A 14849-nucleotide genomic window follows, 5' to 3' on the forward strand; every position below is an offset into this window, starting at 1 on the left:
TCAGTGGGACGATTACAGCTGCTTGCAGGTGTAAACCTGCTGAGGAATAGCAGCCCTTTGCTTAAGAAATGTTCCTATAGCATGTGTGTAAGACTTGTGAGTAGTTTTTTCCCTAGCTATTAAAAAGAGACTTACTCTACTGTGAGAACAACTGGTTTTTTGTTATGCAAGACATGAAGTAGGAAAAAACCCAATTCTCGCTTCACTAATCTTTAAAACCCAAAAAATTATCCTGAATTTCAGTGTCTTCATAGGACCAGCTTTTGGAAAACAAGTCCAGTTCTCAGAGGTTTGAAAATAAAGTAAATCCTGACAAATCTATGATCTATAATGCTTATCAGCTTATAAATTCAGTAAGTTGAAGTCCTGCCATTAGGTCGCAATCGCTTTATGCAGAACTACAGGCTGAGGAAAGAGGGGCTGGAAAGATGCCTGGTGGGAAAGGCCTCAGTGGTGCTGGTCAACAGCAAGTGAAAATGGGCCAGAGTTTGCCCAGATGGTCAAGAAGGCCAGTGGCACCTGGCCTGTGTCAGCAGTAGTGTGGCCAGCAGGACCAGGGCAGTGATTGTCCCCCTGTACTTCACCAGTGATGAGGCCAGGGGTGCTTGAGTGCTGTGTCCAGTTCTGGGCCCCTCATTAAAAGAAAGATGTTGAGGTGTTGAAGCAAGTCCACAGAAGGGCAGTGGAGATGATGAAGGATCTGGAACATAATTCCTATGAGGAGCAGCTGAGGGAGCTGGGCTTGTTCAGTCTGGAGAAAAGAAGGTTGAAGGAAGACCTTATTACTCTCTAAAACTGCATGAAAAGAGGTTGTGGCAAGGTGGGTGTTGGTCTCTTCTCCAAGACAACCAGTGACAGGATAAAGGGACATGTACTCAAGTTGTGCCAGGGAGGTTCACGTTGGATGTCAGGAAAACATTATGCACTGAAAGAGTGGTTAAGAACTGGAATAGTCTGCTCAGGGAGGTGGTGGAGTCACCATCACTGAAAGTGTTCAAAAGCAAGTAGACATGGCACTTTGCAGTATGATTTAGTGGGCATGGTGGTATTCAGTTAAAGACTTGTTGTCTTGGAGATCTTTTCCAATCCTTATGATTCTGTAAGAAAACTGTCCAAGTTACTGGCCATAATGCAGATTAATTCTTTATGTGAAGACTTCAATACCAATCTAGCAGAACTACCAAAGTATGGATACTTTGTTTAAGAACTTCAGTAGATCATTTTGTAATTCATAATTCTAAGTAATTTGTTTAGTGAAATTGAATAGAAATAGTTGGAGCTTCTGAACTGGGAGATTTGTAATAACTTTTTTTCCCCCAGCAAGTTCATAATTAATTTGCAGTATGGGAACAAATAATATTTATGGCTTTAAAATAAGATGATACAAAATGAGTGCCTATTTTCATATCCTGCAAATGGTCAAACATACACTTTCAGAATATCTTGTAAGACCATAGTGACACCACTTCCAACATTTTGTGGTACCAGGATGCACCAAAATTTCCATTTCAGTGTTTCTGCACTGAAAGTTTACCTCTTCAGAGTGGCATATGATTATGTTAGTCATTTATGCCAGAAGGAGAAGCTTGAAAGGCTGTCCTGATCAAAAGATGAGTTTGTGATCACTCTTCTCCAAAGAGAACTGCTTTGTAAATTGCCAGGGAAGTGACCTTAATTCTCTAAGGTGTGATGCAGAGACAGTGAACTCATAGAATATCTTTGTTGAATTCATGTGACTTAAAAAGTTGTCAGCACCCTATTATTAATGTATTGTTGTATGTATGGCAGGCAACCCAAAGTTATCTTGACGAATGTCCTGAGGATGAAAATAGGAAGAAAATACACACAGGCGCAACCTAAAACTGGTGTTAATTTTTGTGATGCTGGTAAGCTGCAGTCAGATCAAGCACCCTCATCTGCTGCCAGCGTAAAGATATGGCAGCTTTTAAACCCTACTGTCCAAAGTCTTTTTCTGTCTAAAAGGTATGTTGTCTTTGCCTCATGTCACTAAACAAAATAATTTTCCTTGCAGTTATTTCTTCATGAGAAAGTGTTTGTTGTGCCGCAGTTTCCTTCTTCATGAACTGTATTTTATCTCACTTCACTGAATTCACTTGTACCTGGTTCCTTTTGATAATCATTGAGAGAGATGGTGCCAGCCATACTTTAGTGGTTTTTCTGATCAAATGGCTTCTAGATGGTCCTGCACTGTCAAGACCAATTAGTTATGGTTTAGCCATTGGATTCTCAAAACGTTTGGCTTGTTTTTTTATTCTCATGAAAAGAATACACTTGAATTTAACATTTAACTGCAGTGCTTTTCTAAGAGCAGATACCAAGGTGTATTTTCACTGTTACTGCTTTAGACTACTTGTGAAAAGAGGAAAACTGACATAAATGAGCAGAAGAAAAGCATATCAAGTCCAGTATCTTCTTTGCAGGCTTGCAAGCAGTGGTCAATTGTAGATGTTCAGGGAAAAGTATGGCTAGACTGAATGCTTTATTCTCTGGATTTTCTGTTGGGCTTCTGATGACAGTGTTTAGGGGCTTCCTTTATTGGAGGTTACATCCAGTCTAGTGTTCTTCAGTATTTGCATTTTCATCTTTAAGTTGTATCTCTTAATTGTTTATCTCCTGTGGGTCTCTGCAATCGTGTCTGGAAGGTAGCCTCCTGATGAAAAGCAAATTTACATCTTGGTGCAAGAGGAGATCTGAGTGCTCTCCAGACATCACAGAGTCTGTGCTGGAGTGTGCTCTGTGCATGAGCACAGACAACAGGAGAATTATGCAGTCAATACCCAAAAGGCAGTGCTGTTTGAAACACATTCAAAAAGGCCCTAGCCTTACAACCTAATCCAAAATAAATTGCAATGGAAGTGGTTGCATTTAAATCCCAGTCTGAGGAAGATTGATAGATACGGGCTATACAACCAGCTGGCTGCCATGACATTGTATGAAGTCAGTTGAGCTGCTCTTACACATCATGTGCCTGTTCAAGTAGGAGTTGCACCTTTATATTTCTGCTGGGCTTATTTTTGATGCTTGTCTGTCTTAACACCTGGGGGTATTTTTCGGGTCCTGCAATACTGTAGAGTGGAATAAAATCTAATGCTACCTTTTGTGTACATGCTACATTTCTACCTGTTCACTAAATGCTTTAGAAAATTTGCTCTGTTTTACTGGAGGGTTCTTGTTCACAGGAAAATCAAGATTGTTTGTTCCAGAGTTCTGACAAATGTGTACAGATACTGCATGAAAGCTGTTTAGAGATAAATATTTATCAATTTTTAAACTGCAGGATATGTTAGAGGCAATGCAGTGTACATAGAGTCTGGCTAAGGTAAAATTACATGGCTACTTTTCTTACTTTTTGTGTTTGCCTGTTTTCCTTGTACTTTAATGGGATTTTGTTGGTTTTGATTGGGTTTTTTTTGGTCTCTAATGGACTAAAAAAATTGATGTTTAATTATCAAGCCTCTAGGAAACATGAATTTAACAAGAAGCTTGTTTAAGCTTGTTTCTCTAGATTGCAGTGCAGTACTTATGATTTACTGTTATATGTATGGCAGGCAACCCAAAGTTATCTTGACGAACGTCCTGAGTACGAAAATTGGAAGAAAGTACATAGACAGCCACGTAATAATTGATGCAAATTTACCTGCTGCAGACAAACTGCAATCGGGTGAACTACCCTCATCAGCTGTTGCCAGCCTACAGACATGTCAGATATTAAGTTCTCCTCATGAAAGTTCTTTTCTTTCTGAAAGGTATGTTACTCGCTGCTGATTTTGCCAGTCTTCCTGAAATGACGTAACTTCACAAAGGAAAAGAATTTCCCTGAAACAACTTTTGTTCTACTCTTTTCTTGAATCAGGAGATCAGTTTCCTGAGTGCAAATTGACATGCTTCTCCAATGAGCCATTTTAACATTGCGTTTGTTCTGGTTTGCTGGACCTGGTGTTAAAAGGCTGCTTTTCTTTCATAGAAGGAATATCTGCTTGCAGTACATCACTGCTTTGATTTGGGAAGAAACACAAGTAATTCTAACACATCTAAGTTGGTTTTGTGTCCAGAACCAAAATCTTGATTTCCTGTTGGAGTTAATGTGTTCTAGCATGATTTCAAATAACTTATTTAGCAAAATATCTCCAAATTTTTCTCTGTGATAATTTCTTTTCGCATTAACCCACTGGTGGTGTCAGTGTTCCTAACAGGGTGGCTTTGGTTAAGGGCTATGTCTGTCCTCCTACCACTTAACATCTACTTTTCATCTTTTCTTCCTATATTTATGTTGACTGAGCAGCATAGTAATGTTTGACATAGAAAAACCTAGCAGAAATCAGGTATTGAATAGGTAATGCCTGTTTTGGTCTAAGGTGGCAGTTGCATTCAAAGTAAGCAACTCTGTCTGTTATGGCTACAACAGCAAATTTTCTGCTGGGAAAAATAGCAGGAAATTCTGAGGAAGACTGTAGAAAGATGAAGAGAAGAATGATGTGGGTTTTTGTTTTTTTTGAAGGCAGGAGTAATTAAAATCTCCCAGGTTAAAATTGAGAAAAAATAGTAATATTCCTCATTCTGATACATCAACATTTTAGAGAACTGAAATTAATAGCAATTTTTTTTTCCTATTGGGTTGTCAATTGCTGCGTAAATTAACCTGACAAAGCTGTAATTTTAATGAGTGTTAGAGAGAACAGTATATTAGGCTGTCTCATTTTAAAGTATATTTTTTGCTAATAATTTTCTGTGACTTAAGGCTGGGAAATTCTGAGGAAGACTGTAGAAATATGAAGAATAGAAGAATGATGTGGTTTTTTTTTTTTTTTTTGAAGGCAGGAGTAATTAAAATCTCCCAGGTTAAAATTGAGAAAAATTAGTAATATTCCTCATTCTGATATATCAACATTTTAGAGAACTGAAATTAATAGCAATTTTTTTTTCCTATTGGGTTGTCAATTGCTGCGTAAATTAACCTGACAAAGCTGTAATTTTAATGAGTGTTAGAGAGAACAGTATATTAGGCTGTCTCATTTTAAAGTATATTTTTTGCTAATAATTTTCTGTGACTTAAGGCTGGCTGAAGTGTGGGGTGTTCATTTGAATTTAGGTTTTTGTGAGTTTGCTTTTGGGTTTTTTGTTTTGCTTTATTGCAAAATAAGACTAATTTTTAGTATCTGATTTTTTAACTTTGTAAAGTTTGGATGATGGGAGGTAGTGGATTTATAGAGAAGAAAACATGAACTCTTGTATTTAACACACTAAATCTGTGTGTTAATACAGGGTACATCTTGTGTATTTTTTCTGGCTCATACCTGGAACACAATATAATATATTAAGCACAATAATGGTTTGAGCTAATAACTGTTTTTAGTAGTTGTGAACTCAACTTGTTTTGGATTTGGGAGTGGTTCATTGTTTGAATGATTAATATCCTGTACCTGTTGCATGGTTTTCCAATGTATTGTGTAAAAAGCTTGTTATCAGGAACCAACATTAGGATGACTTTTCAGCCTTCCCCAGTGGCTAGCACTTAAGTGCAATTTGTAGTAGATACAATATGGGAAATGGAGAATTGAGGATTTATTTCAACACAGTCATGGCTTGATCCTGCTGACCTGTCTGTAAGTAAAGTCAGTGCATTACCTACACTTGGCACTGATTCCTTTAGGATCTCTTCTTTGGAGGAGAATAATAAAAGCTCACCCCTTGTGTAATGCATATATATGCACATGATCATACAGAGAGTCTTTTGTACCTATCAGAGTGGCCAGAATGCATGCTTTGTATTGCTGAAAATTGTGCTAGTTTTGTACTATGGAAATTTCAGATCATGTTAAAGAATTGTCTGTCATCAGAACAGGGTGGTAATAAATTAACTTATCTCTACTAGCTAGAACTTACTGACAGCTCCCCTTTCCATTCTTCCTCTTCGTATTACAGAATTGGTGGATTTTTGTTGCTTTACTGCAACCCAGTGTGAAATGCACTTAAATAAGTGAGCACTGGCCTGTCAGTATAACTAATGAATTTGTGGTAGGTTTTAAATGTAAAGAAACCCAGCGTTTTAAAGTGTTTACAGTATTTTTTCCTCCTGGTTGTTAAGAACACTTTACAGTATATATTGCCATAGCTTCACAGGTATATACACATATATATACCCATATATCTGTTAAGGAGTGCATTTTAAACTGAGTTATCAGCAAAGCTGGCATTGAAAATAAAATGTGCAGAATTTATGTATAAAGCAAATATGTTTAGGAAAATCTATTAGCTGAAACAGCCCTATTCAGGTGCTTTCTGTTGTTAAAATCCCTGAATTGTGATGTTGGTATAGAAAAACACTTGTTTTTGTATGATCTTTTAAGAGAGTCAACTCTGTACAGCTGTTATGCATACAAGTATTTTAGTTGAGAGAGAAGTGTGGGTTCCAAAACCAAGTTTTCTATAGTGACCTGCCTAGTCTATGTAAGACTGTCTTGTTCCTCATACAGAATGAACAATGGTACTTACTGAAACTACTTCTGCATCTGGTCCAATTCATGATTCTTTATGAATGGAAAGATAATCAGTAATTTTTTCACAGTGATCATCACTGTAGTATTGGAGCACTCCAGGAATCTTTGTCTGTACAGAATTCCCAAAGAGCACTGATACTCCAGTTTACAGATAAGTCACTAAAGAGTAGTCATCTGTTCAAAAAGTGTTCAAAAGTTTTGGTTGTCCAGTTAGAGATGTCAAGAATGTTTTTTGCCATGGTGGGTGATGATTTTTAGGAGTTGAAGCTTGTCAGTGATATCAGGCATTGTAATGATCACTCAGCTGTTTGAAAATTTGAGACCACAACATTGAGTTGGACACATTATAAAATGATAAATACAAAAACCATTTGGATTAAGTACTAATTTGGATTAATTTGGAGTAATTATTTTCTGTTTCTTTCTTTCCATGTCCCATCCCTCTCCACCACCTTTAAAGTTACTGTTTCAGGCCCTTTTGAGCACGAATTTCTATTTCAAATATTTCACATTTCAGGATCTTACTCAATGGATTCTATCACCAGTTCTGAATCTAAGTTAAAAATATACTCCATTCTCATCATATTTATTACAAAGGCAATGATAGTCAACTGACTGTTCTTTCTTTTTGTTGTGTTTCTTGTTAAATCATTCCTTAAACCAAAATAATGTTTCAGTGTCTGATCTCAAGCATGTCAGGTTCTCATACTATGCTTTTTAGAAGTGTCTGTTTCATTAATAATGTTAGAGTATCTGTGTATTGCCACAACTGGACTGAATTAATTTGTATTTCATTTGGCAAGGTCCTTGTGTTTATGGGAGAGACAGAAGTTTGAAGTCTGATCAGCTCTTGTTTCTGTTGGGATTTTTATTCAGTATTATTTCAAAATTAAAGATAAGTCATAGTTAATATTATTTACAGGTCTGAACGTTGCTTGAGAAAGACAGATGATGAACTGTGTAAATTGACCAAGGCTTCTAAGGAACCAGAAAAAATTAATGCTGTCACTTTCAGAAGACGAGAGCTGCAGAAGAAAGGTTTGTAGTTAGCAGTCATCTGGTAGTTAAGTATGAATTTTGGAGTTTATTGGGATCTTTTCCTTTTTTACTCTAGTATTCTGAGGAGAGCACAGAAATAAATTGAGTTTTGCACACAGTGTATGTGTTTCCTCAGAATACTTTTTTTAAATTTTTTTTTAACAGATACAATAAAAATATATCAAATGCTTGGTTTTAAATAGGAATAAAATTATGGTGAATCAAATCTGTGGAAGAAAAATGAGACTGAGTGCAGCTTTACTGCCCTGTTATAATCTTGATTTTTTTTGAGAAGTCTTATAATAGAGAATGTAATCCATTAAGAATGCTCAAATAGTTTGTGAACTATTTGAGTTTGTTGCTAAAATATTCATAATAGATGATATTTATTTTCACTGCTGAAGAATTATGACCTCTGTGCACATTCTCCAGGGATAATGTGCTGTCTTTTTATGCTGGCTACTAACATTTGCAGATTAGAACAGGAAATTGAGAATAATGCATTTGGCAGAAGATAAAGAAAGACTGTGGTGTATTAAGTGCTAAATCTTGTTTGGAAGGGTGATATGGATTTGGTTATACCCTTGACTAATTATGCAAAAATAAGAATAATTTTAGAGAATATGTTTTGGCTGCCATATACAATTAAAAAAGGCAAGATCTTACTGTGGAAAACTTATTATACCCGCTTCCATGCGTTCTATATAAGACATAAACAATATGAAGAAATGTAAAGGATTTTAAGGATAATATGTTAAATTACTCTGTTTTTGACACAGAAAACAAGCACTGTGGTGAACTGGAGAAGAGGAGCAGACACATGAGCAGCGCTACTCCTAGTCAGAAGGAATCAGGCTCTTTTGATTCTGAGAAAAGGAAAAGAAGATATAGTGGCCATATTTCTGATGATTGTAGTGCACACATTCCACAAAAGTCACTTGCATTCTCTGTAAGTTGCACTTAATTTTAGCACACATTCACACACACTAACATAGCAGCAGTAGCAACATCCCAAATAAAAGGATTATGCAAATAAATGGGGTTTATCAGACAGGTATATTAGCAGGTATTACCTGTTGAGGTGAAGTAGTTCAGTGATGCATCACAAGGAGTGAATGAATGTTCTGTTCACATCATCACAATGTCCTTATTGTAGCAGAAAGGTTGAGGAAGATGAATGACAGTGTTTCCTTCAGACAGGAGCATAGATTTGAACAGTTTTGAAAATAAGGCGTCTAGCTACTTAAGTGAAGCTTCTTTCACAGGTGATGTAGAATTGGGGACTAATTAGGGGCATTAACAGCAAAACTGCCAAATATACCTGAGTTTATTGAAATCTTGCAGATGTCATCTTTTTGCTTTCTCCTTAGTCTGTTCTACTTTTCCCTGAAGTTTTGTTCTTGCCCATTATTAGGATTTGAGAAAAACCCAAAAAATAAGACTGAAGGAATCCATCAAGTACAAAGTGTGATTTATATTCAAGTGTTTGAATATAAACAATGAAGATATCTCTGTAGCCTTCTGATTTAAGCCCTACAGAGACAGGCAATTATCAAACCTGTAAAACCCAGTTGACCAAGTCACACTTGTGCAAAGTAAGGAAAGCACTGATTATTGACCTCTGCATGTCTGACACTGACAGAGCTGCTAAAAATCAGAAATAGTTCCTTGTTCAGTTTGAATAGTGGTCGTTGTAGCTTTTTAAAAGGTTGTCCCTCATGCCTTTATGTAATAATATACTTTGGAATATGAGGGGGTGGGAGAAATTATCCTGAAGTGAGCATTAAATGTCACTGTATTAAGCTATAATTATTTTTTCTAGTACATAGCTATATCAGTGATCACTGATCTGGACCATCTAGAAATGTCAAGTAATAAACTTACATCCTGTCTCTGATTCCTGTCTCTAGGAAAAGAAAAGTTTGAATTCTGCTCAGTCTCCTGGCTGCAGAATACCCTGTGAGGATGGACAAGATCACAGATCTAATCCTATTCTGGTGCCAGACTGTCCAGCAGAGAGAGACTCTAAAGACCCTTCCACCCACAACCACTTAAGGCCTGCTCACAGCCACACAGAGGACTCTGCCTCAAAGTCTCCTTCCAGAATTTTATCAAAGCAACAGCTTTCTTCCTCCACTGGGGATGTACTTTCACCACAAGTTGGCACAATCAGGAAATTAAAGATTGACAAATCAGAGTACCTGAGCAAGCTGCGGAACAGAATCTGCAGGGGTAATCAGCAACTTGTTTCCATTGACCCAAGTATGTACTGTGTCTGTGCTGATAACAATTCCTGGTGGTACACTTAGGTACTAGGAGAACTCGAGCAGAACTGGCTAGTGAGACCTAGGGAACAAAAGATTGAAGACTGCCCTCCTGTTGTTTTTAATGTATTGTGCAGGTTAGAGAACAGTGCCTAGTGTCAAGCTCTTGTATCTGAGAAACAGGATGGACAGCAAGATTCTCTAATTCCATTAGTCTTTTTTCAGCTGATAGTGTGGCTATGGAAAAACCAAGCCTTTATTTTTAATGATGTTAAAACTGAGAAAAATTACTCTCTTCTTTGAAGCAGCTGTGCTGTGTCCGGTGTCATTTAATAGCCAAATAATTTTGAGGACCTGGTATAAAATGTGTTTGTAAAGATACCGAGCACTACTTGTTGCATACAATTCCACGCATGTAGATCTTGACTGGTTTGAGCAGTGTACTTTGGTATCATGTACTGCAAGTCAGAATTCTTTACTTGTCTGAAATCCACAAGGAATGAAATATTCACAAGTCTGTAATTTGTAGTATATGTATCTTCTTTTTTCCTTTTTAGTTATCCTTTCCAGTGATGATGAAGATGGACCTTCTGAATCACAATGCACAGAGCTGATGAAGGATAATGTCACTGAAAATAAAGAAACACACCAACAGTCTGACTTCTGTTTCTCAGCCAAGCAATTAGATGACAAGATGAAAAGTCACACAGAGCAGGTAGTCCAGTTTTTGGCTGATGTATTGTTATGCCAATTTATTTCTGTAAGGTTTGCTATAGAAAATGATTGTTTGTTGTTGTCCCAGCTACAAGCAGAAGCTGAAGAAATTTATTTCACAGATAGAATACTGGAAAGTCTTCAGAGAATTTCTCTGTTCTGAAGCTTGGGTGTTTTTGCTACACACAGTGTATTTCCTTTTTAACAATAAATGTTTGGGAATATTTAATTTCAGAAAACAGGAAGACCAAATAGTAACCTGAGGTAGAACAGATACGATAAAGATACATCTGTGGAAGAATTTGTTTCTACACACTGTTGTGTGCTGATCATAGGTTTTTTTTTTTGTCATCTAATCCTCTGTTGTAATTCAGAGCTTCTAGAAGTTCAGGATCTTTACTGACAGCAGGCAGAGATAAGGTGCAGTTCCCTTTCCAGTTGGGCTAGCTGTAAAACTTGAATCTAAAAGTAGCCATAAAGGTTGTTTGCCCCATTTTAGACTTGATTAGCCTTTGGCTGCTTGCTTTGCCCTGGATATGGGTTATCTCTCTAATCCTGAAACAAGTCAGAAGAGCCATTGCTGCCTCTTCTCACAGGTGAATCAATTCAATCATAAGCACTGAATTTGATCCTGAAGCTCTGCTATGAAAAGAAGGGTATTATTTTGTTCCTTTGTTGTTTGAGTTTTTACTAATTTAGAATCAAGTCAAGAGCACAGATTGTGTCTTGGTAATGGAGGTGTAGCAAGATACTGTTAGACCCTTAAGGAAATTGTCAGTAATGAATATTAATAATAAGTAGATAATAATTAACACTTAGAGCTTTTTAATATTATTTTTTAGTGTGGAAGCTGACTTTGGGAGTCAGTTCTTACAACCATGAAGAAAGGTATTCCTGAAGTTACAAGAAGGGCATATCTAATAAATACAATTTTTTTCCAGTTTTTAACAGACTCAATTGAAGATGAATATCCTCTCAGCTTACCTTCTGGAAGCACACCTAGAAAGCAGACAAATCTGGCACTGGATGTTGAATTTGATAGACTACACATTGGGAAATTTAAGTGTTTATCAACAGGTCCTGCTAGGGTAAGTTGTTCTATTATGCTATTTTGTGAATATTTAAAAATTAAAATTCTGGTTAAACAAAGTCAGTGGTACTTAGTGTGGAAGCACAGTTTTTATTCCTGTTGCATTAAGTTCCTTTGGCTAAACAATGGAGTATGTGGCCTTGTGCATTTGGATTGCTGTCAGTAGAAAAGTTAAATGTGATTTGCTGTGACCACAGTTTTTACGTGTAAAGGTTCTGTATAAATGCTGTACTAGAGCACAAGTCATACTGAGGAAATTTTTAATGAATTCTAACAGAAAACAAGGGCCATATTAATGGCCAATTAATGTCACTTAAAATAAAGACCAATTGCTTTTCTCAGAAATAGTAGCTGTGTTCTAATAAAGTGATCCATAATGATCAGAATTCAGATATATACTATGCTCTTGCCTTTTAAACAGAAAATTGCTTGCTTTTTGGCTTCAGAGAGCATAAATACAATACTAAAAGCTTTAGTGTCTAGACAATATGCTACTCACAGGGTGTAGAAACATAAGTGAAGATGTTCTTTAAATGGAGCACCAGCTCCAGGAGTTTCAACAGGTCTTTGACCAGGTTCATTCTGTATATTGCAACTGAAAAAAATGTTTGACCCTGCATATCTTTTGCCTTCAGTAAGACATCTTGAAATCTTGCATTGTAATAACAATTTCAACTTCTCACAAAACAGCACTTACAAAAACATTTCATGGAAATATTCTAAATTAATAGGCAAAAATAATTTGAAGTATGAGTTCAAATAAATTCAGGATCAATGCTCTTAAGTGTAAAGTAGAAATTTTCCTTGGGAAACACAACTTTGTGCCTACTGTGGTGCCACAGGACAAACCTTGTTTGTTAATATATATAACTTTTTGTCAAAGTGTCAGTAAAGCAGTGTGCAAGTGGACACTGCTGCTACACTGTCAGTGGAATCTTTAAAGGCCTTTAATTCAAAGATTAACGTAAAGAAATACCAGCATAAAGTTGAACCACTTCTATCATGTCCTTACTTCAAGCAGTGCATCTGACAGCTTCTCACAGGTTGCTTTATCTCCTTCTGTCCCAAGTGTTCATCTTTTCTTTTTAAGGAACCTATAGGCTGTTCTGCAACTTTGTACTTATTTTTGCATCTCTGAAAGTTACTTGCAGTCATTTAGCTTCTGAAATGCCTTTAGGAATGTTTTTTAGGTGATATAGGCAATGTGAAGTCTCAAACTAAGCGTATTTGACTTCACCTTAATGGTGTTTTCCAAACAGAATGATCATATTATTTTCAGTTAATTTCATTGTAAGAAAAGATGTGCAGGTATTTAAAAATCCATATATTGTTTTAATCAATTTGTAAAATGCAAACTAATATATTTTTTAAATCTTATTTCAGTTTACGATGAAAAATATTGTGATCCCATTTCAGGGTAAGAGAATTTTCTTTAGCCTTTTCTTAATTGTGTCTTTAAAGTATTGCAGTAAAACACTAAATATGTATTTCTGTTATGAATAATTTATAATATTTCACAAAGATGTTATATAGTTTTTAATTTTTTCTGGTTTTCAGTAGATAAAAGTTTAGGTGTTCATAGTGTAAGCATTAACAACTTAGCAGCTTCTTGTACTTTTAAGATGAATTTTTAGTTTTAATGGCATGCCTCCCATATTCCTGCATGTTTTAGGTGTTGAACTATAGTAGAGATGACTATGCATATTTTTGAGGTGAAACATTGAACTTTTCAAATTAGCACTTTAGATCCTTAGGTTTACAAAAATTTACGAGTAGACTAAAGCTAAGAGGAATGTAATGATAGATTTGCATTCAGTTGATTTTCCAAGATGATGTGTGGTAGGAAAAGGTTTATGAGCAGTTCTAAGTTGACTTGACTTAAAGCAAATAGGAATTAATGATTTGCAGTATTCTTTTTTCCATAGTTGTAGGTATTAACTGTGGTTATTTTGATGAAAAAAACCCAATTTTTTTCAGGAAGAATCCTGCATGCAAGTGTTTAGATTTTTGTGTTACAGTTTGGTAGCTTTGTTTTTCACAGCTTGATGTAACTGACTTATATTGAATTATCGGTATTTTATGTAATGCAAGGAATAAAATCTGTAAATGTTGTGTTAATACACTCCAGTCATACCTCTCAGCATATAATTACTGTGACATGTATTAGGTCTATGTATGGCTGTTAAGAGCATGGTTTTTTTGAATTCTGTTTTCTACAGTGTCTCTTAAGAACATTCAGCTTATACTGGATACACTGGATCTGAGAAGATTTGGCTGGTGGAAAAGTGGTGGTGGCTGTTCTTCAACAATAATTTTTCTTTGGTTGTCCGTGGATTATGTAGAAAAGATTGAAACCCAGATGGGAAAGTTAATTACCAGCCAGCCATGTGAGTAATTGCTTTACTTAAGTGCAATGAAAAGGTCATGTCAGCAAAGCAGCTGTGTTTTTTGACTGCAGAGGAAAGCCTATAGTGTTTTAAAGGTCACAGAACCAGAAAATACACTGGGTTGGAAGGATCATTGAGTCCAGCTCCTGGCCCGGCACAGCACCATCCCCAGGAATCACACCATGTGCCTGACAGCATTGTCAAAATGCTCCTTGAACTCTGTCAGGCTGGTGCTCAGACCACTTCCCAGGGAAGCCTGTTCCAGTGCCCAGCCATGCTCTGGGTGAAGAGCCTTTTTCTAATATCCAATCTAACCCTCCCCTGAAACAACCTCAGGCCATTCCTGTGGGTCCTGTCCCTGGTCACCACAGAGAACAGATCAGTGTCTGCCCCTCCTCTTCCCCTCATGAGGATGTTGTAACTGCAATGAGGTCTCTCCTCAGTTTCCTCTTCTGCAGGCTGAACAAGCCAAGTGATCTCGGGTGCCTCTTATACAACTTCCCCTTAAGACCCTTTACCCTCTTTGTGGCCCTCCTCTGGATGCTCTCTAATAGCTTAATGTGATTTTTATATTGTGATGCCCAGAATTGCATACATGTACTCAAGATGAGGTTGGACCAGTGCACATAAGTTGGTTACTTCTGCATTTCTAAAATGCTTCACTGTGCTTTTATTTGGAAGAAAAACCCCTAATATTATGTAATTACTTAATAAACTACTGCTGCTTAATAAAAAGATATCAAAGCAATTTAATTGTAGTCTCTGTCAGAAGGCTTTCTGAAACTAGACTTGAATACAAAGCATCTCTCCCTTTAAAATATATGGGTGTGTTAAATAT

General features: G+C 36.6%; 1 protein-coding gene across 11 annotated transcripts in view; it reads left to right on the forward strand.

Annotated features, from left to right (window-relative positions):
* The window catches only part of SENP7 (SUMO specific peptidase 7), a 44168-nt gene that overhangs the window by 12894 nt on the left and 16425 nt on the right, over positions 1–14849 (forward strand). For 6 of the 11 annotated variants that reach the window (XM_041422358.1, XM_041422366.1, XM_041422362.1 and 3 more), the window contains 9 exons: positions 1789–1983; positions 3570–3767; positions 7441–7556; positions 8336–8505; positions 9467–9818; positions 10378–10535; positions 11476–11622; positions 13008–13041; positions 13844–14011. In XM_041422358.1, coding sequence (XP_041278292.1) covers positions 1789–1983; positions 3570–3767; positions 7441–7556; positions 8336–8505; positions 9467–9818; positions 10378–10535; positions 11476–11622; positions 13008–13041; positions 13844–14011 — 1538 coding nt within the window. The remainder of the gene's footprint in view (positions 1–1788; positions 1984–3569; positions 3768–7440; positions 7557–8335; positions 8506–9466; positions 9819–10377; positions 10536–11475; positions 11623–13007; positions 13042–13843; positions 14012–14849) is intronic. The other 5 variants (XM_041422364.1, XM_041422365.1, XM_041422367.1 and 2 more) reach the window with 3 other exon arrangements.

Source organism: Onychostruthus taczanowskii, unplaced genomic scaffold, assembly GCF_017590055.1.
Source record: "Onychostruthus taczanowskii isolate IOZ18803 unplaced genomic scaffold, ASM1759005v1 scaffold73, whole genome shotgun sequence".
Classification (NCBI taxonomy): domain Eukaryota; kingdom Metazoa; phylum Chordata; class Aves; order Passeriformes; family Passeridae; genus Onychostruthus; species Onychostruthus taczanowskii.